Below are 26,408 nucleotides of genomic sequence, written 5' to 3'. Positions count from 1 at the left end.
CTATCCTAAATATATATGCACCCAATACAGGAGCACCTAGATTCATAAACTAAGTCCTTAGAGACTTACAAAGAGACTTAAACTCCCATACAATAATAATGGGAGACTTTAACACCCCACTGTCAACATTAGACAGATCAATGAGACAGAAAGTTAACAAAGATATCGAGGAATTGAACTCAACTCTGCACCAAGCAGACCTAATAGACATCTACAGAACTCTCCACCCCAAATCAACAGAATATACATTCTTCTCAGCACCACATCGCACTTCTTCCAAAACTGACCACATAGTTGGAAGTAAAGCACTCCTCAGCAAATGCAAAAGAACACAAATTATAACAAACTGTCTCTCAGACCACAGTGCCATCACACTAGAACTCAGGACTAAGAAACTCAATCAAAACCACTCAACTACATGGAAACTGAACAACCTGCTTCTGGAATGACTACCGGGTACATAACAAAATGAAGGCAGAAATAAAGATGTTCTTTGAAACCGATGAGAACAAAGATACAACATACCAGAATCGCTGGGACACATTTAAAGCAGTGTGTAGAGGGAAATTACAGCACTAAATGCCCACAAGAGAAAGCAGGAAAGATCTAAAATTGACACTCTAACATCACAATTAAAAGAACTAGAGAAGCAAGAGCAAACACATTCAAAAGTTAGCAGAAGGCAAGAAATAACCAAGATCAGAGCAGAACTGAAGGAGATAGAGACACAAAAAACCCTCCAAAAAAATCAATGAATCCAGGAGCTGGTTTTTTAAAAAGATCAACAAAATTGATAGACTGCTAGCAAGACTAATAAAGAAGAAAAGACAGAAGAATCAAATAGACGCAATAAAAAATGATAAAGGGGATATCACCACCGACCCCACAGAAATACAAACTATCATCAGAGAATACTATAAACACCTCTATGCAAATAAACTAGAAAACCTAGAAGAAATGGATAATTTCCTGGACACTTACACTCTCCCAAGACTAAACCAGGAAGAAGTTGAATCCCTGAACAGACCAATAGCAGGCTCCGAAATTGAGGCAATAATTAAGAGCCTACCGACCAAAAAAAGTCCAGGACCAGACAGATTCACCACCGAATTCTACCAGAGGTACAAGGAGGAGCTGGTACCATTCCTTCTGAAACTATTCCAATCAATAGAAAAAGAGGGAATCCTCCCTAACTTATTTTATGAGACCAACATCATCCTGATACCAAAGCCTGGCAGAGACACAAGAAAAAAAGACAATTTTAGACCAGTATCCTTGATGAACATCGATGCAAAAATCCTCAATAAAATACTGGCAAACCAAATCCAGCAGCACATCAAAAAGCTTATCCACCATGATCAAGCAGGCTTCATCCCTGGGATGCAAGGCTGGTTCAACATATGCAAATCAATAAACGTAATCCAGCATATAAACAGAACCAAAGACAAAAACCACATGATTATCTCAATAGATGAAGAGAAGGCCTTTGACAAAATTCAGTAGCCCTTCATGCTAAAAAAAACTCTCAATAAATTTGGTATTGATGGAACGTATCTCAAAATAATAAGAGCTATTTATGACAAACCCACAGCCAATATCGTACTGAATGGGCAAAAACTCGAAGCATTCCCTTTGAAAACTGGCACAAGACAGGGATGCCCTCTCTTACCACTCCTATTCAACATAGTGTTGGAAGTTCTAGCTAGGGCACTCAGGCAACAGAAAGAAATAAAGGGTATTGAGTTAGGAAAAGAAGAAGTCAAATTGTCCCTGTTTGCAGATGACATGATTATATATTTAGAAAACCCCATCATCTCAGCCCAAAATCTCCTTAAGCTGATAAGAAACTTCAGCAAAGTCTCAGGATATAAAATCAATGTGCAAAAATCACAAGCATTCTTAAACACCAGTAACAGACAACCAGAGAGCCAAATCATGAATGAAATCCCATTCACAATAGCTTCAAAGAGAATAAAATACCTAGGAATCCAACTTACAAGGGATGTGAAGGACCTCTTCAAACAGAACTACAAACCACTGCTCAGTGAAATAAAAGAGGACACAAAGAAATGGAAGAACATACCATGCTCATGGATAGGAAGAATCAATATTGTGAAAATAGCCATACTGCCCAAGGTAATTTATAGATTCAATGCCATCCCCATCAAGCTACCAATGACTTTCTTCACAGAATTGGAAAAAACTACTTTAAAGTTCATGTGGAACCAAAAAAAGAGCCCACATTGCCAAGACAATCCTAAGTCAAAAGAACAAAGCTGGAGGCATCACGCTACCTGACTTCAAACTATACTACAAGGCTACAGTAACCAAAACAGCATGGTACTGGTATCAAAACAGAGATATAGACCAATGGAACAGAACAGAGCCTTCAGAAATAATACCACACATCTACAGCCATCTGATCTTTGACAAACCTGACAAAAACAAGAAATGGGGAAAGGATTCCCTAGTTAATAAATGGTGCTGGGAAAATTGGCTAGCCATAAGTAGAAAGCTGAAACTGGATCCTGTCCTTACTCCTTATACAGAAATTAATTCAAGATGGATTAGAGACTTAAGTGTTAGACCTAAAACCATAAAAACCCTAGAAGAAAACCTGGGTAATACCTTTAAGGACATAGGCATGGGCAAGGACTTCATGTCTAAAACACCAAAAGCAACGGCCACGAAAGCCAAAATTGACAAATGGGATCTAATTAAACTAAAGAGCTTCTGCACAGCAAAAGGAACTACCATCAGAGTGAACAGCCAACCTACAGAATGGGAGAAAATTTTTGCAATCTACTTATCTGACAAAGGGCTAATATCCAGAACCTACAAAGAACTCAAACAAATTTACAAGAAAAATACAAACAACCCCATCAAAAAGTGGGCAAAGGATATGAATAGACACTTCTCAAAAGAAGACATTCATATAGTCAACAGACACATGAAAAAATTCTCATCATCACTTGTCATCAGGGAAATGCAAATCAAAACCACAATGTGATACCATATGACACCAGTTAGAATGGCAATCATTAAAAAATCAGGAAACAACAGGTGCTGGAGAGGATGTGGAGAAATAGGAACACTTTTACACTGTTCGTGGGACTGTAAACTAGTTCAACCATTGCGGAAAACAGTGTGGCGATTCCTCAAGGATCTAGAAGTAGAAATACCATTTGACCCAGTCATCCCATTACTGGTTATATATCCAAAGGATTATAAATGATGCTGCTATAAAGACACATGCACATTTATGCAGCCAACAGACACATGAAAAAATGTTCGACATCACTGGTCATAAGAGAAACCACAATGAGATACCATCTCACACCAGTTAGAATGGTGATCATTAAAAAGTCAGGAGACAACAAATGCTGGAGAGGATGTGGAGAAATAGGAACACTTTTACACTGTTGGTGGGACTGTAAACTAGTTCAACCATTGTGGAAGACAGTGTGGCGATTCCTCAAGGATCTAGAACTAGAAATACCATTTGACCCAGCCATCCCATTACTGGGTCTATACCCAAAGGACTGTAAATCATGCTGCTGTAAAGACACATGCACATGTATTGTTTATTGTGACACTATTCACAATAGCAAAGACTTGGAACCAACCCAAATGTCCATCAATAATAGACTGGATTAAGAAAATGTGGCGCATATACACCATGGAATACTATGCAGCCAAAAAAAAAGGATGAGTTCGTGTCCTTTGTAGGGACATGGATGCAACTGGAAACCATCATTCTCAGCAAACTACCACAAGAACAGAAAACCAAACATCGCATGTTCTCACTCATAGGTGGGAACTGAACCATGAGATTTGCACACAGGAAGGGGAACATCACACACTGGAGCCTATTGTGGGGAGGGGGTAAGAGGGAGAGGGGAAGGATAGCATTAGGAGATATACCTAATGTAAATGATGAGTTAATGGGTGCAGCACACCAACATGGCACATGTATACATACGTAACAAACCTGAACTTTGTGCACATGTACCCTAGAACTTAAAGTATATATATATATATAAAAAGAAGAAAACCTATGAGAAATATGGGACTATGTAAAGAGACCAAATCTATAACTCACTCTCATCCCTGAAAGATGGAGAGAGAAAGCAAGTAACTTGGAAAACATATTTCAGAATATTGTCTGTGAAAATTTCCCCAACCTCACTAGAGAGGACAACATTCACATTCAGGAAATGCAGAGAAACCCAGTGAAATACAACACAAGAAGACCATCCCCAAGACACACAGTCATCACATTCTCTGAGGTCAAAATTAAAGAAAAATTGTTAAAGAAAGCTAGAAAGAAGAGGCAGGTCACCTAGAAAGGGTTACCCATCAAGTTAATGGTGGAACTTTCAGCAGAAACACTTATAAGCCTGAAGATAATGGAGGCCTATATTCAACATTCTTAAAGAAAGAATTTTCAACCAAGAATTTCATATTCAGCCAAACTAAGTTTCATAAGCAAAGGAGAAATAATATTCTTCTCAGACAAGCAAATGCTAAGGGATTTCATTACCAGCAGACCTACCTTATAAGAGGTCCTGAAGGGAATGCTAAACATGGAAAGGAAAGACTGTTATGAGCCACTACAGAAACATACTTAAGTACATACAACAGTGACACTATAAAGCAACCACACAAACAAGTCTGCATAATAACCAGCTAACAACATGATGACCGGAACAAATCTGCACATATCAATACTAACTTTAAATGTCAACAAGCTAAATTCCCCAAGTAAGAATCACAGAGTGGCACTGAATGAAGAAGCAAGACCCAGTGGTATTCTGTCTTCAAGAGACCCATCTCACATGCGGTGACACCCATAGGCTCAAAGTAAAGCAATCAGAAAACAGAAAAAATCAGGGTTGCTATTCTAATTTCAGACAAAACAAACCAACAAAGATCAAGAAAGACAAAGAAGGGCATTACATGATGGTAAAGGGCTTGATTCAACAAGATCTAACTGTCCTAAATATATACACACTCAAAACAGGAACACTCAGAGACCTACAAAGACACTTAGATAACCACAGAAAAATAATGGGAGACTTCAACATCCCACTGACAGTATTAGACAGACCACTGAGGCAGAAAACTAACAAAGATATTCAGGACCTGAACCCAACACTTGCCAAAAGGGCCTAATAGACATCTACACTCCACTCCATCCCAAAACAACAGAATATACATTCTTCTCATGTGCACATGGTACATACTCTAAAATCGATCACACAACCAGACATAAAACAATCCTCAGCAAACTCAAAAATACCAAAATAATAACAATGATGCTCTTGTACCACAGTGCAATAAAAATAGAAATAAATACTAAGAAAATCGCTCAAAACCATATAATCACATGGAAATTAAACAATCTGCTCCTGAATGGCTTTTGGGTAAATAATGAAATTAAGACAGAAATAAAGAAATTCTTTGAAATTAATAAGAACAAAAGATACAACATACCAGAATCTCTGGGTCACAGCTAAGGCAGTATTAGGAGGGAAGTTTATAGCACTAAACACCCATATCAAAAAGTTAGAAAGATCTCAAATTAACAAACTAACAACACAACTAGAGGAACTAGAGAAACAAGAGCAAACTAACCCTGAAGTGATCATAAGACAAGAAATAACCAAAATCAAAGCTGAAGTGAAAGAAACTGAGATGTGAAAAACCATACAAAGGATCAATGAATCCAGGAGTTGTTTTTTTGAAAATATTTATAAGATAGATAGACTGCTAGCTAGACTAATACAGAAAGAGAGAAGATCCAAATTAACACAATCAGAAATGACCAAGGGGACATTACCACTGACCCCACAGAAACACAAAAAACCCTCAGAGACTATTATGAACACTTCTATGAATGCAAGCTAGAAAACCTAGAAGAAATTGATAAATCCTGGACACACACAACACCCCAAGACTGAGCCAGGAAGAACATGAATCCCTTAACAGACCAATATTGAGTTCCAAAATTGAATCAGTAATATAAAGGCTGCCAACCAAAAAAAAAGTCATGGACCAGATGGATTCAAGGCCAAATTTTAAACAGCTGTTACTACTACTGAAACTATTCCAAAAATTGAGGAGAAGGGACTTGGCTTCCTAACTTATCTATGAGGCCAGCATCATCCTGATACCAAAACCTGGAAGAGACACAATAGAAAAAGAAAACTTCAATATCCTTGATGAACATAGATGTAAATATCCTTAACAAAATACTAGAAAACTGAATCCAGCAGCACATAAAAAAGCTAATCCGCTATAATCAAATAGGCTTTATGCCTGAGATGCAAGGTTGGTTCAACGTATACAATAGACACTTCTCAAAAGAAGACATACACCCAGCCAATGATCATATGAGAAAATGTGCAACATCACTAATCATTAGAGAAATGTAAATCAAAACCACAGTGATATGCCATCTCACACCAGTCAGAATGGCTATTAAAAAGTCAAAAAATAACTGGCAGGGTTGCAGTGAAGAAGGAACACTTATACACTGCTGGGAGGAATGTAAATTAGTTCAGCCATTGTGGAAAGTAGTTTGGCAATTTCTGAAAGAACTTGAAACAAAATTTCCATCTGACCCAGCAATCCCGTTATTGGATACATACCCAAAGGAATATAAATCATTCTACCATAAAGACACATGCACACATATGTTCATCACAGCACTGTTCACAATAGCAAAGATTAGGAATCAACCTAAATGTCCATCCATGGTAGACTAGATAAAGAAAATATGGCACATATATATCATGTAATACTATGTAGCCATAAAAAAGAATGAGATCACGTCCTTTGCAGCAACATGGGTGGAGCTGGAGGCAATTGTCCTAAGCAAACTAACACAGGAACAGAAAACCAAATACTGCATGTTCCCACTGAGTACATATGGACACAAAGAAGGGAACAACAGACACTGGGGTCAGGGTGGAGAGTGGGAGGAAGGTGAGGATAAAAAACTACCCATTGAATACTATGTTTATTACTTGGGTAATGAAGTAATCTGATGAAAACCCTGTGACACACAATTTACCTATGTAAGAAATCTGAACATGTACTCCAAACCTAAAATAAAAGTTAAAAATAAAAAATATGGTTCATGCTTGTTATCCCAGCACTTTGGAAGGCAGAGGCAGACAGATCACTTGAGCTCAGGTGTTTAAGAAAAGCCTGGACGATATGGTGGAACCTCTTCTCTACCAAAAATACAAAAATTAGCTGAGCATGGTAGCATGCACCTGTAGCTACTCGGGAGACTGAGATGGGAGGATGGCTTGAGCCTAGGAGGCTGAGATACCACCGCTGTACTCCAGCCTAGGTGACAGAGCCAGACCCTGTCTCAAAAAATAATACATGAAATAAAATAAATAAAACTGCTAAAATTTTACAATTTTAAATTCCCACCAGCAGTTGTTCCACATTTCACCCCTATTTAGTTTTATTCTGTTTTAATGAGGCTTAAGTTCATTTTTTCTCTATGGATGTCCAATTGCTCCAGTGCCAGTTGTTGAAAAGGCTGTCTTTCCTCCACTGAATTGCTTTTGCATCACTGTCAAAAATCAGTTGGCAGCACTTTGGGAGGCCAAGGCGGGCGGATCACCTGAGGTCAGGAGTTCGAGACCAGCCTGTCCAACATGGAGAAACCCCGTCTCTACTGAAAATACAAAATTAGCCAGGTGTGGTGGTGCATGCCTGTAATCCCAGCTACTCAGGAGGCTAAGGCCGGAGAATTGCTTAAAACTGGGAGGTGGAGGTTGTGGTGAGCCGAGATCACACCATTGCACTCCAGCCTGGGCAACAAGAGCAAAACTGTCTCAAAAAAAAAAAAAAAAAAAAAAAAAAAAAAAAATCAGTTGGCCATGCTTTTGGGGGACTACCTCTGGGATGTCTATTCTGTTTCATTGACCTATGTGTCTATCTCTCCTTTATTCTTGATTACTTAATATCAAGTAAAGTGATTCCTTCCACTTTAGGCTTTTGTAAAGATTGTTTTGGCTATCCGAGGGTCCGTGCTTTTCTACAAACATTTTAGCATGATCTTGTCTACGTCTAGAAAAAGTTATAATATACATATAAATTGCATTAAATCTACACATCAATTTGAAGTGAACTGACATCTTTATTATGTTGAATCTTCCAATCCAGAAACACGGTATGTCCCTCCATTTCCTTAGGTCTTGGATTTCTTCCATCAGCATTTTGTAATTGTTATCATACAGATTCTATACATGTTTTATTAGATTTGTAAGTATTTTTGTTTTCTTTGGAGTTATTGTAAATGTTATTGTGTTTTAAAGTTTTGTTTCCACCTGTTCATTGTTAATCTATAGAAATGGTATCAATTTTTTGCATATGGAATTTGTATCCTTCAATCTTGCTGAATTCACTTATTCGTTGTAGTACTGTTTTTTTGTAGGCTCCGTGATGTTTTCTGCATAGTCAGTCATGTCATCTGAAAATAGTTTTATTTCTTCCTTCCCAGTTGGCATAATTTTTATCTCCTTTCTATATTGAGAAAGAGTGGTAAGAGCATACACCTTTGCCCTGTTCCTGATCTTAGAGGGAAAGTGTTCCATTTTTTAACATTAAGCGTGATGTAAGCTGTGAGTTTTTGTAGATGCTCTTTATCAAGTTGAGAAAGTTACCTCTTATTTCTAGTTTGTTGAGAGCTTTTACTCATGATTGAGTATTGAATTTTGTGAAAAACTTTTGTATCAGTTTATATTATATGATTTTACTCCTTTAGTCTGTGCATACATTAGATTACCCAGATTGATTTTTAAATGTTGAACCAGCCTTGCATATGCAGAGCAAATCTCATTTGGCCATAGTGTATAATTATTTTTATACATTCCTATATTTTATTGAGGATTTTGCATCTAAGTTCATGAGACATACTGGTCTGTAATTCTTTTTTTTTTTTTTTTTTTTTTTTTTTTTTTTTTTGAGATAGAGTCTTGCTCTGTTGCCCAGGCTGGAGTGCAGTGGTGCGATCTTGGCTCATTGCAAGCTCTGCCTCCCGGGTTCATGCCATTCTCCTGCCTCAGCTTCCTGAGTAGCTGGGACTACAGGCACCCGCTACCACGCCCAGCTAATTTTTTGTATTTTTAGTAGAGACGGGATTTCACCGCATTAGCCAGGATGGTGTTGATCTCCTGACCTCTTGATCTGCCTGCCTCGGCCTCCCAAAGTGCTGGGATTTCAGGCGTGAGCCACCGTGCCCGGCCTGTAATTCTCTTTATTTTCACTGTCTTCATCTTGTTTTGTTATTACAGTGTTATTAGCCTCACAAAATGAGTTGGGAAATGTTCCCTCCTTTTATGTTTTTTGGAATAGATTGTGTAAAATTGGTGATTTCTGTTCCAGAAGCTTTTAAGTTACCATTTTTTGCGACGGAGTCTCATTCTGTCACCCAGGCTGGAGTGCAGTAGCATGATCCTGGCTCACTGCAACCTCTGCTTCCTGAGTTCAAGCGATTCTCGTGCCTCAGCCTGCCGAGTAGCTGACATTAAAGGCGCCCGCCACCACACCTGGCTAATTTTTGTATTTTTAGTAGAGATGGGGTTTCACCATGTTGGTCAGGCTGATTTCAAACTCCTCAGGTGATCCTCCCACCTCGGCCTCCCAAAAGTGCTGGGATTACAGGCATGAGCCACTGTGCCTGGCCCAATTCAATTTCTTCAGTGGCCATAGAACTATTGTTTGTCTACTTCGTCTTGGTCGAGGTAGTTTAGGTAGTTTATGGTTTTCCAGGACTTAGTCCATTTCCTCTAAGTTGTCATATTTATGAGCATAGAGTTATCTGTATTATTCTCTTATTATCTTTTTAATGATTGCAAACTCTGCAGCGATATATTATTTCATTCTTGATACTGGTAATTTGTATCTTTTTTAATCATTTTAATTCTTGCTAGAGGTTTATCGATTTTACTGATTATATTGAAGAACCAGATTTTTTGGCGTTATTAATTTTCCTTAATAGCTTTTTAATTTCAGTTTCATTGATTTCTGCTCTTATATTATTTTCTTCTCTAGGCTTGGAGTTTGTTTTGCTGTTCTTTTTCTAAGTAGTTGAGGTGGGAACTTACTGATTTGAGAATTTACCTTTCTGGTATACGCATTTAATGTAATACACTTTCTTCAACATTGTTTCAGCTGTGTCCTGCAAATTTCCATACATGGTATTTCCATTTTTATTGAGTTCTATGTTCCTTTTACTCCATTTGAGACTTCCTCTTTGCCCCAAGAATTATTTAGAACTGTATACTTGTTTAATTGCCAAATATTGGAGATTTTCCTGTTATCCTTGTTATTGATTTTGATTCCATGTTATATAAAGGAGACAAAGATGTCTCCGTATATTTTTCCCTTGTCTCCTGACACTTAGGCTGTTGATATGGTTTATCTCTGTGTCCCCATCCAAATCTCATCTTGAATTGTAATCCTCATGTGTTGGGGAGGGGCCCGGTGGGAGGAAACTGGATCATACGGGTGGTTCCCCCCATGCTGTTCTTGTGATAGTTAAGTTCTCATGAGATGTGATGGTTTAAAAGAATGGCACTTCCCCCCTTGCTGTGTCTCCTGCCACCTTGTGAAGGTGCTTGCTTCTCCTTTGCCTTCTGCCATGATTGTAAGTTTCCTGAGGCCTCCCCAGCCATGTGGAACTGAGAGTCAATTAAATCTCTTCTCTTTAAAAATTACCCAGTCTCAGGTAGTTCTTTATAGCAGTGTAAAAACTAACTAATAGAGTTTACTTCTTCATGGCAGGCTGAGACTCATTATCTCATAAGCCTGTTAACAGAAGACTAAAATTTGTATGTATCAAATTGTTTTAAATATAACACAAATAAGCATATTTTTGGCTATTGAGACTACCTGCTTTGCATGCCCCACAGAACTGTGCCCAGCATCTGCTAGCCATAGATTAGATAAAACTTAGGAATATAAAGGCCCCAGACCTCTGCTGCCCATTGGAGCTCTGTGATCTAGAGACTCCCTGCCAGGTTACTGAGTGAAAGCATGTAGATGTGTAACCCTTTTTTCTGACACTCTTCTCCCCTAGGAATTTCCTTGCCTTCTGAGTGGTGCTCTTCTCTACCCCATGCTATCACTTCTGGATAGTCTCATGCCATAAGGGACTACTCCAGCTTGTGAACCTGTCAAAGCATCATCCAAATAAAGTTTTGTGTACCACTGCCACTTCACGGCCATAGTTTTTTCCTTGACCATCCCCCAAATCCTTTGAATTCCTTTATATTCCATTATGGTTAATTAACATACTTCATGTGGTTTTAATTATTCTACATTTGCTGAACTTTGTTTTATGACCCAGGATATGGTCTATCTTGGTGAATGTTCCATGAGCATGTGAAGACAATGTATATCTGCTATATTGTTGGGCAGAGTGTCAGATCTTATTAGTTGACTGTGTTATTCCAGCCTTTTTTATACTTGATTTTCTGCCTAGTAGTTCCATAAATTGCTGAGAGTGGGTGTTGATATCCCCAATTATAATTGAGGATTTTATTTCCTCTTTCAGCTCTATTGGATTTTGGCTTATGCATTTCCAGGCTCTGTTGCTTTAGGATTATTATGTCTTCTTTGTGAATTGATAATATTATTATTATATAGCATTCCTCTTTTTGGCTATTTTTTTTGCACTGAAGTCTAGTTTCTCTGAGTAATGTGTTGAAGTCTCATGGCATCCCACTACATCCTACCCCATCCTGCCCAGGATGGGAACAATCCCTTTGTCCAGCACATCCATGCTGTATACACTACCCAGCCATTAATCACTTGGTACCCATCTTTTATCATCTTACTTCATCTCAAGGAGAAGGGTGAGTATAGCACAATGAGACATTTTGAGAGAAAGAGACCACATTCATATAACTTATATTACAGTATATTATAATTGTTCTATTTTATTATTAGATGTTGTTAACTTCTTACCATGCCTAATTTATAAAGTAAACTTCATCATAGATATGTATGTATACAAAAAACATAAAGCATATAATGTCTGGTAAAATCTGTGGTTTCAGGAATCCACTGGGGATGTTGAAATGTATGCCCTGTGGAGCAGAGGGGATGACTGTATTTGGCTGCAGCAATTTCTAAGCAAAGTGTTGAAGGTATGGCTTGGGTCATCCTGAATGCTTATTGTAAAATGTGAGAGGAAAGACATCACTTAAAGATAGACTTGTTAGGCAAAAAGAAACTAGAACTTAAAGATTTGGTGAATTCTTAAGCTATCCATATTGCAAAAAATGAGAAAGCATGTTTGGGAGACAATGCTAAGGGTATAGCCAAGCAACCATTTAATAAAAAGATTAATGTAAGTGTGAAGCACAGACTTCATCAGTCATCTCAACAGAAGCCAGGCACTACTCTTCAAGACAAAGGAAAAAACAACCCCAAAGGCAATTCAGAGATCATCAGGGCTGCTTCCTCAGTTTCAAAAGGGGAGACCATTTCCTCAATTTTGACAGGTCAGATGGAGCCCCTGCCCAAAGCTGTGGGAGTGCAGTCACCCAAAGCCATGGGAGCAGAGCTGCCTGGAGCCTGGGGGGTCCCATCCCTGCCTAGTAAAGGTGTTGGGGCAGGATCTCTATCCAAGTGGGTCCATAAGGCAAGACTCCCACCACAGTGAGTCCAGAAGGCAGGACTTTTGTCCTAGAACACTGAGCTAAAGAGAATTATTCTCAAGCCTTAAGATCTCAGAGTTTGCCTTGTAGTTTGGACCTACTTGGGACTTGTTACTCCTTTTTTTCTTTCCTACTTCTCCCTTTTGCAATGAGAATGTTTCTTCTATGCTTATGTCACCCAAAAGTAATGTTGATAACCTAATCCCCAATGTGATGGTATTTGGAGGTAGGGCCTGTGGAAGCTGATTAGGTCATAAGGGCAGAGCCCTCATGAGTGGGATTACTGTCCTTATAAAAGAGACCCCAGAGAACTCTTTTACCCCTTCCACCATGTGAAGGCACAGCAAGAACATAGCAGTCTGTAAACTAGGAAGTGCGCCCTCGCCAGACACTGAAAATGCAGGAGCCCTTGGTCTTAGACTTCCCAGCCTCCAGAAATGTGAAAAATAAATTTCTGTTGTTTATAAACCACCCACTTTATGGTATTTTGGTTATAGCAGTGAACTAAACAGGTGGTAATGTGCCAAAGCACCTGAGTTGCCATAGTTAATATGGAGTCAGGCCCAATCTCAAGCCAACTGTCAGATAATCTTTAATAACAGGTACTACTTTGCCTATACCTACCATTCTTTGTATCTCCTTTTAGAACAATTATATTACCGATATAATACTGATATATTACTGATTGCTCCAAGTACATATTTTCCTCTATCTGGCTGTAAGGTCTTTGAAGTCAAAGGCTGTATTATTTTCATTTTTGTATCCATAGTGCCTGACACATAGTAGGTACTCATTCAAAAAGTACTTGTTGAATGCTAAAGTATCTGACACTGTTCCAGATGCTGGGGAATACAAAACACACAATCTCCTAGCTCTCAAGGAGCTTACATTCTGGTGGAGAAGAATGACAACTATGATTGAAGATTTTGGTACACTGGCATTTAGGAGATGGTTTATACTTTTTTAGGTGTCTCTGAGTCTCTTGGAGACCCTAGAGCTGCATTTTTCTGATAAAATTTATCTTTGTAAAAATATATTGAATTGGAATAGACATAAAATCTCAAGTCTTCCAGCTCAATGATGCTATTAAAATATTAGTTGTTTGAATGGTCCTGAGAATGCTACTGCTATGAGACTTCAGGTGAATTCAGCCAAAACAATGCGTATTGTATATGCAAGGCACTGGAAAATATTTTACATATGTTGTTTCATTGAATCACCTTTTTTTGTTTAAAAAGGCCTTTCATTACCAACCTCTACCCTCCCTCTTCTGCCAGGTTCCTGTTAAGTGTGTTTTTCATAGGATGCTCCTAAAGCACCCTGTGCCTCCATCTAGTATAGCTGTAATTCTGTGCCTACTTTTCCGTCAACCACATTCACTAATATATTTTTAATTTCTGAAGGTCGGGGATCAGGAGATAAGTACATTAATTTTATGCACTCTAGGGTCAAATTCCAACTTTCTTACTGATTGTGACCTTATACAAGTTATCTAATTTCACTGAGACTCAGTTTTCTCCTCTGCAAAATGAAAATAATAATAATGCCCATTTTTTGTAAGGATTACATAAAATAATGGCCATAAAAAGCTTAACATGGTACCCATTATGTAGCATAGTCTCTTTAAATATTAACTGGCATGGTGTCTGCTATATAGTATGTATTTCCATAAATGTTTTATAAATAATGAAGAGACTGGTGCCAGAATCCGGGTCTTCAGGTTTGAAATCTTGTGCTCCTTCTGTAACAACCTAGTACCTTATAGGTATGTGATTTTTTTTTTTCTAAATAAAAGTTTGGCCACATAATCTGATGGAATTCTCATACTATTTTTAGAGGTATGAGTCAGTCTGGAATAAATAGTGTAAGCACCAAAACATTAAAATTTCCACAACACTTAATGGCTTATGGGATAACTGGACTGAATTGTAGGATCAGTAATATTCTGAAAAATTTGGAATTGCTCTTTAAAGTGACTAAAGCCTATTGCATGAAGTCCAAGAAATTCTTATATCAAATCTTACTCTCTACAAGAGTATTAGCATAGGGTTCTGATTTCTTAGATTAAGAAAGTTAATCATTAAAAATTACAAGAAAGCACTGACACTTCTTTCGGTGCTTGGAGTTTTCTCCACCGTATGAGCATGGTTCTTGCCTTCTGAGTGCAAAATACGAGGTAGACCATTTTCTTTCTCTTATTTGTCATTAAAATATTTCTTTCTTGCCTGATCTTCATCTCAAGCTACACATTCCTATTCCATTTCTGAAATACTTATTGCTGTTAGCCTGGCATGGCATTTAGACAACTGACTCTTGAACAGTTAAACATTTTCAAAGTTCAAAGAATGAAATCCAAAATCGTTAACTTTAAGTATTAATGGGAAATTGGGATGAGAAAAGTGGCTTCTTTAAAATTGCTCATGTCCCAGTAGATGGGCAGCCATAGCCTGTGCTTTTCCAGTTTTATTGTGGTTTGCCTATTAAGCAATAACTATTTGGGGGGAGGTAGAAGCAACAAGTAGTGTAGCCGAAAGTTGATGTTACATTTGTATTACTTTATAATAATTTATAAATTTATAAGTAACTATAAAATATATGATAAAGTTGATTTACAATCAATGTATAAATGTATAATAATAAAGAATGTACTTTTTGGCAGAATACTGTCAGCAAATATTAATTCAAAACAATGTAAAATGCTAAAAGTGGTTTTTAAGGGATATATCAATCTACTTACTGCTTTTCCCTTTCTATTTATATTTCTCGGTCTGTAGGGTTTCTCTTGTATTAACCCATCTGAAAAAGAATGAAGAAAATGATTATGTAAATAAGCTGGCACTTGTGGCATTTGACAAGTGTATTTTACAGACACATCTTTAGTGATTATGAGAGCACAGTTAAGAGCACAGGCTCTGGAGGAGACTGCTTAGACACAGTTTCTGTGACTATGTGACTAACTTTGGACAAGTCATTTGGCCTCCTTCAGCCTTGGTTTCCTCATTTGTCAAAAGACAAAGATCCTCCCTATAAGGTTGTTGTGTGATTTAATGGGTAAGAAACAAAAATTAAATCCTCAGCCCTGCAACCAACTGAGCAGACCCCCTCTTGGCCAGTGGACCCCAGATAAACCTTAAAAACTGAGTTCCCAGCCATGATGGGATGGGAGGTTGGTCATGCCTTGTTATACCCCTTCCTTTGCTAACCACCATTAGGCTTTCTTTCCTAATGGTTAAACAGAAACCGGCCCTTTCAGAAGATTTATTCTCCCGCTGATTTCAGCCAGCTGCCTGTTGTTGCCCCTCCCTTTGTAATTTTGACACAGCAACTGATCGGCATTCTTTCTTGGTAAGAGACTACCCCCCCCGCCACCCCCACCAACACCATGGGCTGGTTCTGGCCAGTTTACAGAGACTGCACACAGGATGCCCCTCTGTCCTCCATTTCAACTTTTGATGTACGGAGTCTAATCTTAATGCATTTAAATGTTAAGTCTCCAGCCCAACGTGAACATAGGAAGAATGTAACATGTATGTTTGCTTACTATGCATGCACATGTCCCACTTGTCATTAATATTCATAGCTCCTCCTATAACTTGTTAAATATATAGCCTACTTGTTTAGCATAAATTCCTCTCTCATCCTTTCCTCTCTCAAAGTGCCTGCTTCAGGCTGGGCACGGTGGCTCATGGGCCTGTAATCCCAGCACTTTGGGAGGCCGAGGTGGGTGGAACCCGAGGTCAAGAGATTGAGACCATTCTGGCCAACATGGTGAAACCCTGTCTCTACTAAAAATACAAAAATTAGCTGGGTGTGGTGGCGCGCACCTGTAGTCCCAGCTACTCAGGAGGCTGAGGCAGGAGAATCACTTGAGCCTGGGAGGCAGAGGTTGCAGAGGGCCGAGATCATGCCATTGCACTCTAGCCTGGGTGACAAAGCAAGACTCTGTCTCAAAAAAAAAAAAAAAAGTGTCTGCTTCCAGCTTCTGCCCAAGGCTATGCTTCCCAGTACGTGGTTGGCCAACCTACAGGCTGCAACCCTTTTTAAGAAATAAAGCTCTTTTTTCCAAAATTTATGAACATTGTGATTCTTCAGTTGAGAAGGTTAAGGCATATAATAACACTGTGTCTGGAATATAAGCAGCACAAAATAAATATAATTTTGTTGATATTGTTACTGAGAAAAGAAAAATGGGTCAGAGTCTGAGCTATGTAAGGTAAGAAAGATTTATTAGGCCCAGAGAAACATGAATATGGGACTTCAGTCATGACCCCCACCCCCCACCACCCCACTTCCACACCCATGCCTGGGGGCAATTGCTTAAAGTAATTTTGTTACTGGTTAGCTCCCTCACTTGTTATCTTCATGTTTCAGAAATTTGTAATACAAACAAAAAATGTATAGCCAATCTATACCTTATGTTATCTTAATGGAAATTTTTGGTAAACAACTTAGAAACTACCTCTTCTTTTCCTTTAAAAATACCCTTGTAACTGCTGCTAATTGGAGTGTATATTCAGGGCAACTTGAGTCTATGCTCCTGGGTTGCTGTCCTCAAGCTTGGCCCAAATAGATTGTCTACCAATATAATTTTGCCTTCACTTTTTCCTTTCAGGTCGACATTGCTATCATTACTACCCCCTATCCTCTAACACTTGGCACATTACACCACTGGATCTGTCACCTAATAACCAACTACTATGTTCAGTAGTAATGTTGAAATGCATACATTAAGTGATTAAAGTTAAATGTCACCATGCTCTGTACTTTTATGTACAGAAGATACACTCTTGTAGACAGATTATAGTAAATGTTTGTATCTAGTACTTCTAGTTTTGACTCTGGCTCTTAATATTAGTTCAAAAAATAAATCAAAAAATCAAAAAAAATTTTAGAAATCTTATCATTGAACTCCTGGTGCTTCTATCCTTTTCTGTGACTGCTAAAGATTATGTACATTATTCAAAGCTGTGCTTCACTGGAAGTAATAAAAAAATGGCTTTCCTTATCTTTCTTGGAGCTACCTCATTTTAGCCTGTCTTCTAACAGTCATTTGGGTAATCTTCCATCACACATTTGCTATAGAGACCCAACTCCGTAAAGCTGTGCAGAGAGTTTACATTCTAGATGTCTTTCATGAATAATTCTGGATTTCCTAAAGAATTAAATTCACGTCCCTAGAGAGGAACCTTATGTAACAAAGTAAGATAATGACAAAGCGGGGAGTGGAATGACCAAGATCTTCAATGAAAAATTGTCAGCCTAGGCTAAAATACACGTGCATGAATACTGTCAGCCTAGGCTAAAATAATATGTGCATAAATACTAGGAGTCAGAGGGTCTTTATGAAAGTAGCTTCAAAGTAACTGGACTAGGCACACGCCTCTAATTTGCTTACAGGTAATGATAATTCTAGGAATCAATGAGAGTGTGATGTGAGCGCTACTAAACTCTTTAATGCATTGATTTCATTTTATATAACATAAATACATTTTATGTAATATAATTATATAATGTATCTAATTTATTGGGTTAATTGTATAAGACTGGTCTGCATAAGTAAATGGAAAAGTATAATGCAACGTATGACAAAAAAAATTTTACATATATATTTTGAAATCTTATTTATATAGTTTTTAAAGGCTCTGTTCAGATATAATTCTAGGAATATAGATGTTTAGAGTAACAGACAATCCAACACTCTTGAAACTACCTCTCTCATTTTAAAGATGAGAAAAATTCCAGAAAAGTTAATGAGCTGCCCAAGAGCAAGATAGTGGTGGGCAGTAAGAAAACAGGCCCTGTTTTCCCCTCCCAAGTATTTATTTTAAATTTTAGATACACCATAGATTGGACATTGCTTACAAAGACTCTTCAGAGGAAACTGGACAACTGGCTTGTTTCATATACATCTTTTATAAATTTTCAAATTACTCAGACTTTCCAAAATGTCTTTGTTGCCTCATACGTAAAAGGAAATTCACAGTGTCAACCTCACAGGGTTGGATGAAAATTAAATAATTTAATCTATGTGTAGCATATACAAAGTTTTAAAGACCAAATAAGGCAATATAATGCAATTACAAAGAAGCATTGAAATATTTATTCTTGGTATCTAGTTTACTCTTATTTTGAAAATTGGGAAAGTAATGCTTTTACAAGACAAATGATTGTCTAAGGTCACAGAACTAGTTAGTGGTAAAGCAGGGATGCGATCTACTTTATACCCTCATTAACCTTTTTAATTATTTGGTAGAATAACTTCCCCCTTACAATGAGTAGTTGGAAATAATAGAATAAGGAGCTTATTCTATCAGATTTACTCCAAAAGTCTGCCTATGGTTTGAAGAATCCAAAGGATATTAGAACAAAAGCTTTATGGGTATCTATCTTCATCTGTTCTGTGCTGCCATAAAGAATATCTGAGACTGGGTATTTTATAAGGAACAGAAATTTATTTCTACAGTTTTAGAAGCTGGATAGTCCAATATCAAGGTGCCAGCATCTGGCAATGGCCTTCTGACAGTGTTATTCCCTTGGTGGAAGGCAAGAGGACAAGAGATAAATAGGGCCAAATGCATCCTTTATAAGGAACACATGCTTGCTGATAATCCACTCCTGTGATAATGGCATTAATCCAGTCATAAGGGTGAAGATCTCTTGAACTAATCACCTCTTAAAGGTCCCACCTCCCAACACTGTTGCATTGGGCATTACATTTCCAACACATGCTTTTGAGGGATCTATTCAAACCATAACATTCTACCCCTGGCCCTCCAAAACTCATGTTCTTCTTACATGCAAAATACATTCATTCCATCCCAATAGCTACAAATTCCTAACTCATTCCAGCACCAACTCAAGAGTCCATAGTCTCATCAAAATCAGATATGGGCAAAAGTCAGACACAATTTATCGTGAGATAAATTCCCTTCTAGCTGTCAGCCTGTGAAATTAAACAAGTTACCTGTTTCTAAAATACAATGGTGGGACAGGCATGAAAGAGACATTCTCATTGCAAAAGGGAGGAATAGACAAGAAGAAAGAGGTTAATGCTCATAAGTAAGTCCAAAATCCAATGGAGTGCACATCAAATGTTAAGCCTCCAGAATAATCTTTCTTGACTCCATGTTCCACCTTCTGGGCACACTGGGGCAGCAGTTGGGTCCCTAAGGCCTCAGGCAGCTGCATTCCCACAGCTTTGCTAGGCTTAACCCAAATAGCAGCTCTAATGGGTTAGGGTCTTCTGCCAGCAGCTCCCCCAGGCTGGCGTTGCACGTGAGTAGCTCTACAGTTCTGATGTCTCTGTAAGAGCCCAAACGTCACCTTTCTGCTGGACATTGCCCTCACTGTAGCTCTCTACAAAAGCTCGACCCCTGCGACAAGTTTCTGCCTGGGGTCCCCAGGCTGTCCACAATATCCTTTGAAATCTAGGTGGAGGTAGCTCATGAACTCTGTGCACCTGCAGAATTAGCATCATATGAATGCCACCAAGACTTACCACTGTACTCTGTGGAGTGAAAACAGGAGCTGCACCCAGGTTGGCTTAAGCCACTGCTAGGGTGTCCAAGAAGGCCTTTGCTAAAATGTGGGGATAAGCCACCTGAGATGGCACAGAGAGTGAATGTTGAGGTCCCATGGGCTCCTCTCTGGAAACCTTGCCCTCAAGTTCCTAGTTTGCCTTTAAGATCCCTGAAATGCCTTCTGGGCCATTCTTCCGTTTTCTTGATGAATATCACCTGGCTCCCTACTAGTCATGCTAATTTTGTTAGCAAACAGCAACCTGGCAACACCTTTGGTTTGCTTTCCTAAACATACATTTCCATTCTTTACATTGGCTGGGCTGTGAATTTTTAAAATATTTCCTTTCTGCTTCCCTTTTAATTATAAATTTTATCTTTAAATCATTTATCTTCTCTTACATTCTACTATATGCAGTTAAAAGAAATCATGAAGCTCCTTCAATGTTTTGCTTAGAAATTTCTTTCACCAAATAGCCTTGTTCATCACTCTTAATTCTGCCTTCTATAAAGCCCTCAGGCATGGAGACAATTTAGCTAAGTTCTCTGCCACTTTATAACAGGATAACCTTTACTCCAGTTTCCAATACCTGGTTCCTCATTCCTATCTGAAACCTCATCAGAATTGCCTTTCCAGTCTGTATTTCGACCATCATTCTCATAACAACCACTTATGTAATCCCTAAGAAGTTTCAGACTTTTCATACAGCTCTCTTCCTTTTCTGAGCTCTCACCAGAATCACTGGGGATTAAATACCTTAAAATTTTCCTAGCATTTAAAGTGTTAGTTCCTGAGACTGACATCCTACATTCTAAAATAGCTTTCTGCATCCCAATGTATGTTCTTAGAACTGGCATTACTGTATGAAACAGATGTATGAATATGGCTAAACCATTAAATTCTAATCATATTAAAAATCCTTTATTTCTCTGCATTCTACTATTCAAGCTAAGCTAAAATTTCCAGTTGGGAACTTTATTCTAAAACTATACTTCTCAACCGTATTTTCCTTTGATTCTTTTACCCATAAGTCCTTAATTGGAATGTTCTCTCTATAACTCAAGAATGCTTATAATGCTTACAATGATATATGATTGCTTGATCATCTTCCTTCTATAGCAAGTGGTGTTTCAGCTATCTTATTATTTTCTCTTCATTTTAACTAGATTACTTCAGTCTGCTCTAAATGGTTATCCAGTCACTACACACTTGTGACAGTCCCAACTGCAAGAATAGTAAAACACTGTTACACTAATTGGTAAAAAGTTGCTACCTCAAACAGAACCAGTGACAAAAACCACATGATTATCTCAATAGATGCAGAAAAGGCCTTCAATAAAATTCAACACCCTTCATGCTAAAAACTCTCAATAAACTAGGTATTGATGGACCTCAAAATAATAAGAGCTATTTATGGTAAACCCATAGCCAATATCATACTGAATGGGCAAAAGCTGGAACCATACCCTTTGAAAATGGGCACAAGACAAGGATGCCCTCTCTCACCACTCCTATTCAACATAGTATTAGAAGTTCTGGCCAGGGCAATCAGGCAAGAGAAAGAAATAAAGGTATTCAAATAGGAAGAGAGGAAGTCAAATTGTTTCTGTTTACAGATGACATGATTGTATATTTAGAAAACCCCATCATCTCAGCCCACAAACTCCTTAAGCTGATAATCAACTTCAGCAATGTCTCAGTATACAAAATCAATGTGCAAAAATCACAAGCATTCCTATACACCAATAATAGACAAGCAGAGAGCCAAATCATGAGGGAAATCCCATTCACAATTGCTAGAAAGAGAATAAAATACTTAGGAATACAACTTACAAGGGATGTGAGGACCTCTTCAAGGAAAACTACAAACCACTGCTCAAGGAAATAAGAGAGGACATAACAAATGGAAAAACATTCCATGCTCATGGATAGGAAAAATCAATACCATGAAAATGGCCATACTGCCCAAAGCAATTGACAGATTCAATGCTATTCCCATCAAGCTACCATAGACTTTCTTTGCAGAATTAGAAAAAAAAATTAAATTTAATATGGAACTGAAAAAGAGCCCATATAGCCAAGAAAATCCTAAGCAAAAAGAACAAAGCTAGAGGCATCATGCTACCTACTTCAAACTATACTACAAGGCTACAGTGACCAAAACAGCATGGTACTGGTACCAAAACAGATATATAGACCAATGGAACAGAATAGAGACCTCAGAAATAATACCACACATCTACAACCATCTGATATTCAACAAACCTGACAAAAACAAGCAACGGGGAAAGGATTCCCTATTTAATAAATTGTGCTGGGAAAACTGGCTAGCCATATGCAGAAAACAGAAAGTGGATCCTTTCCTTACACCTTATACAAAAATTAACTCAAGAGGGATTAAAGACTTAAATGTAAGACCTAAAACCATAAAAACCCTAGAAGAAAACCTAGGCAGTACCATTCAGGACATAGTCACTTCATGACTAAAACACCAAAAGCAATTGCAATGAAAGCCAAAATTGACAAATAGGATCTAATTAAACTAAAGAACTTCTGCACAGCAAAAGAAACTATCATCAGAGTGAACAGGCAACCTACAGAATGGGAGAAAATTTTTGCAATCTATCCATCTGACAAGGTCTAATATCCAGAATCTACAAGGAACTTAAATTTACAAAAAAAAAAAACAACCCCATCAAAAAGTGGGCGAAGGATATGAACAGACACTTCTCAAAAGAAGACATTTATGCAGCCAACAAACATGAAAAAAAGCTCATCATCACTGATGATTAGAGAAATGCAAGTCAAAACCACAATGAGATACCATCTCATGCTAGTTAGAATGGCAATCATTAAAAAGTCAGGAGACAACAGATGCTGGTGAGGCTGTGGAGAAATAGGAATGCTTTTACACTGTTGGTGGGAGTGTAAACTAGTTCAACCATTGTGGAAGACAGTGTGGCAATTCCTCAAGGATCTAGCACCAGAAATACCATTTGACCCAGCAATCCCATTACCGGGTATATACCCAAAGGATTATAAATCATTCTACTATAAAAACACATGCACATGGCATGTTTATTGCAGCACTATTTATAATAGCAAAGACTTGGAACTAACCCAAATGCCCATCAATGATAGACTGGATAAAGAAAATGTGGTACATATATACCATGGAATACTATGCAGTCATGAAAAAGAATGGGTTCATGTCCTTTGTAGGGACATGGATGAAGCTGGAAACCATCATCCTCAGCAAACTAACACAGGAACGGAAAACCAAACACTGCATGTTCTCATCATAACTGGGAGTTGAACAGGGAGAACAAATGGACACAGGGAGGGGAACATCACACACCAGGGCCTGTCAATGGGTGGGGGGCAAGGGGTGAGAGAGAATTAGGACAAATACCTCATGCATGCAGGGCTTAAAACCTAGATGACAGGTCGATGGGTGCAGCAAACCACCATGGCAAATGCATACCTATGTAACAAACCTGCATGTTCTGCACATGTATCCCAGAACTTAAACAAACAAAAAAAGTTGCTACCGCAAGATATTCAAGTGTCACCTTACATATATTGTCCTGACTACCTTGATTCCCTTAGGAATCTTCCATTTCCCTCAACTCTAACATGGCACAGCAGTGGGTCTCCAGAACTCATCCAACAGAACTGTGTAATCTGGTTTGCCAGGCTTATGCTATATTGGTTGTTAAATATTTTTATTATGATGCTGGGTGATACATTAAATGTGTCTTCATAAGGTCACTGAACAACTTCTTGAATTAGAGAAAACTTCTGACTAGAAAGATTCATGGTGCAGACAAAAAGTTTGGAAACACAGATAAATAAATGTAATAATTGGTTTACTAATATCATAAAACTGGTAAAATATCTAGGTTTCCAGATTTTAAGGCCACCTGTATTTTGCTTTCCTTGGTTTTCTGCTGACACTGTAATTCCACAGGTTTTCATGCCAATAATCAAAAGTCATCATAGTGTAATTTACCTTTTGAAAGAAGGTCTTGATGGTAATTATTTTATATGAATTCATATTCCCAATTTTACTGAAGTTTACAAAAATTACAATAATTTATATATAAATGACATCTTACCTACAATATGAGGGTCCATTACATATTCACTCATTTTTTGAGGTGGAAAATATGGATCCTGAAATTAAAACAGAAGAGAAAGTGAATAGAAATAATTAAATATCGATATAGTTTTTAAACTTAGTATTATTGTTGGTTATAAATGATAAAATGAGATTGAATGTTCTAACTTTGCTTTCTCTTATATAAGGAGTAGAATTTATTTACAATTTAACCTGTGCAACTGGGAGATAGTGAGATATATGCATGGATGAAATGTATTAGCAGGTTGTCAAGTTAGGAAACGTCAAGCATTAAAAGAAAACACATAATTACTTCACATGTCATGAACCTCTTATTCCCTGAGCCCCAGGAAACAAAAATAGTAATTGAAAGAATATATGAAAACAAAAAGATTAATATCAAAGGAAAAATTTATCAAAAAAGAAGATGTAAGTGACATCATAGAAAATGATGGAATAGGATGTCCAAAAATCAGTCCCTCCACGGATATAAATATAAACTGTCAATGACTGACAGATCAATGATCTCAGAACTCCAGAATATAATCCAAAACTTGTAGCTAACAGGGCACTGCTTAATAAAAAAAAAAAGGGGGTGGATGAATTCTGGTGTTTGTGGAAAGCTCTGTCAGTTCACTGGCTGATCACTTAGATGATGGATCAGATCACAGACCCACCACAAACAAAGAATACAGTCTTTGCAAAAAATAGTTTACATAAGTCATTAAAAAGGTAATTGTAGCCCTCAATGATCAACAATAGCAACCCCTGGGGAAGGGGGATATTTTCAGAGTTACCACATTATAATATTTAAAATGCCCAATTTTCACCAAAAAATTAAAAGACATAGAAAAACAGAAAATATGTCCCATTCACAGGAAAACAAAACCAAATAAAACAGAAATCTTTCCTGTGGAAGCCAGGACTTTGGACTTACTAGACAAAGATTTTAAAACAACTTTCCTAAATATGCTTAAAGAGCTGACAAAGTACAAAAGGAAGCTAAGCAAACAATGTATGCAAAAAATGAGACTGTCAATGAAGAATAAATTAAAAAATATAAATTCTATAGTAGAAAGTGTAATAACAGAAATGTAAGATTTATTCAAGGGCTTCAATGGCAGATTAAAGCAGACAGGACACAGAATTTGTGAACTTGAATATAGGACATTTGAAATTATCCAGAATGAGGAGCAGAAAGAAAAATGAATGAAGAAAAGTGAACAGAGCCTAAATGACCTACAGGACAATCATTAAGTGTGCCAATACACACATTATGAGAGTCACAGAAAATGAGAAAGAAAGAATATTTGAGGAATTTACAGCCAAACACTTCCCAAATTTGATAAATGTCATAAATCAATACATCAAAGAAGCTCAAAGAACTCCAATGAGGATAAACTCAAAGTGCATCACAGCAGACATGTTATATAATAAAACTGCCAAAAGATAAAGAGTGAATTTGCAGCAACAGAGAAGTGACTTATATAAAAAGTTATCCTCAATAAGATTACCAGCCAATTTTTATCAATTTTTATCAGAAACTGTTTAAGAAGGCAGTGGAATGACAAAGTGCTGAAAACAAACAAACAAACAAAAAAAGATCTGTCAACCAAGAATCATATAACTAGTAAAAAATAAGAAGAAATTAAGTTAATCCCTAAGATTAAAAAAATTTAGGGAGTTTGCCCTGGCGTAGACTGCCCTAAAAGAATTGCCAAGGAAGTTTTTCAGGATAAAGGAAAGGACCCTAGACAGTACTTTGAACACATATGAACAGATAAAGAACTCTGGAAATGAAGGTAAGTGGGGAAAAACCGTAGTTTTTTTTTTTTTTTTTTAAATACAAAGTTAAGTTATCAGCTTAAATAGCCTGTTAAAACTATAATTTATGTAAGCTTCATGGTAACTATGAAAAGCAAAATCCATAGGAGATTAAAAAAGGATAAAAAGTAAGTACTCAAAGCATATATTATAAAAAAATCATCCAATAATAAAGGGAGACAGGAATAAAGAAACAAAGGATCTACAAAACAACCACAAAACAATGAACAAAATGGCAGTAGTAAGTTCTTACC

The 26,408-nt window shown here is 37.5% G+C and overlaps 1 protein-coding gene across 4 annotated transcripts in view; it reads right to left on the bottom strand.

Annotated features, from left to right (window-relative positions):
• Nucleotides 1-26,408, bottom strand: part of C2CD6 (C2 calcium dependent domain containing 6) — a 172,876-nt gene that overhangs the window by 30,273 nt on the left and 116,195 nt on the right. For all 4 annotated transcript variants that reach the window (XM_050750612.1, XM_050750615.1, XM_050750616.1 and 1 more), the window contains exons 14-15: nucleotides 24,329-24,386; nucleotides 15,430-15,488 (exon numbers count right to left, since the gene is read on the bottom strand). In XM_050750612.1, coding sequence (XP_050606569.1) covers nucleotides 15,430-15,488; nucleotides 24,329-24,386 — 117 coding nt within the window. The remainder of the gene's footprint in view (nucleotides 1-15,429; nucleotides 15,489-24,328; nucleotides 24,387-26,408) is intronic.

This window comes from Macaca thibetana, chromosome 12 (genome assembly GCF_024542745.1).
Source record: "Macaca thibetana thibetana isolate TM-01 chromosome 12, ASM2454274v1, whole genome shotgun sequence".
Classification (NCBI taxonomy): domain Eukaryota; kingdom Metazoa; phylum Chordata; class Mammalia; order Primates; family Cercopithecidae; genus Macaca; species Macaca thibetana.
Note: the sequence above shows the minus strand (reverse complement) of the source record. Positions and strands in the feature narration are given on the sequence as shown.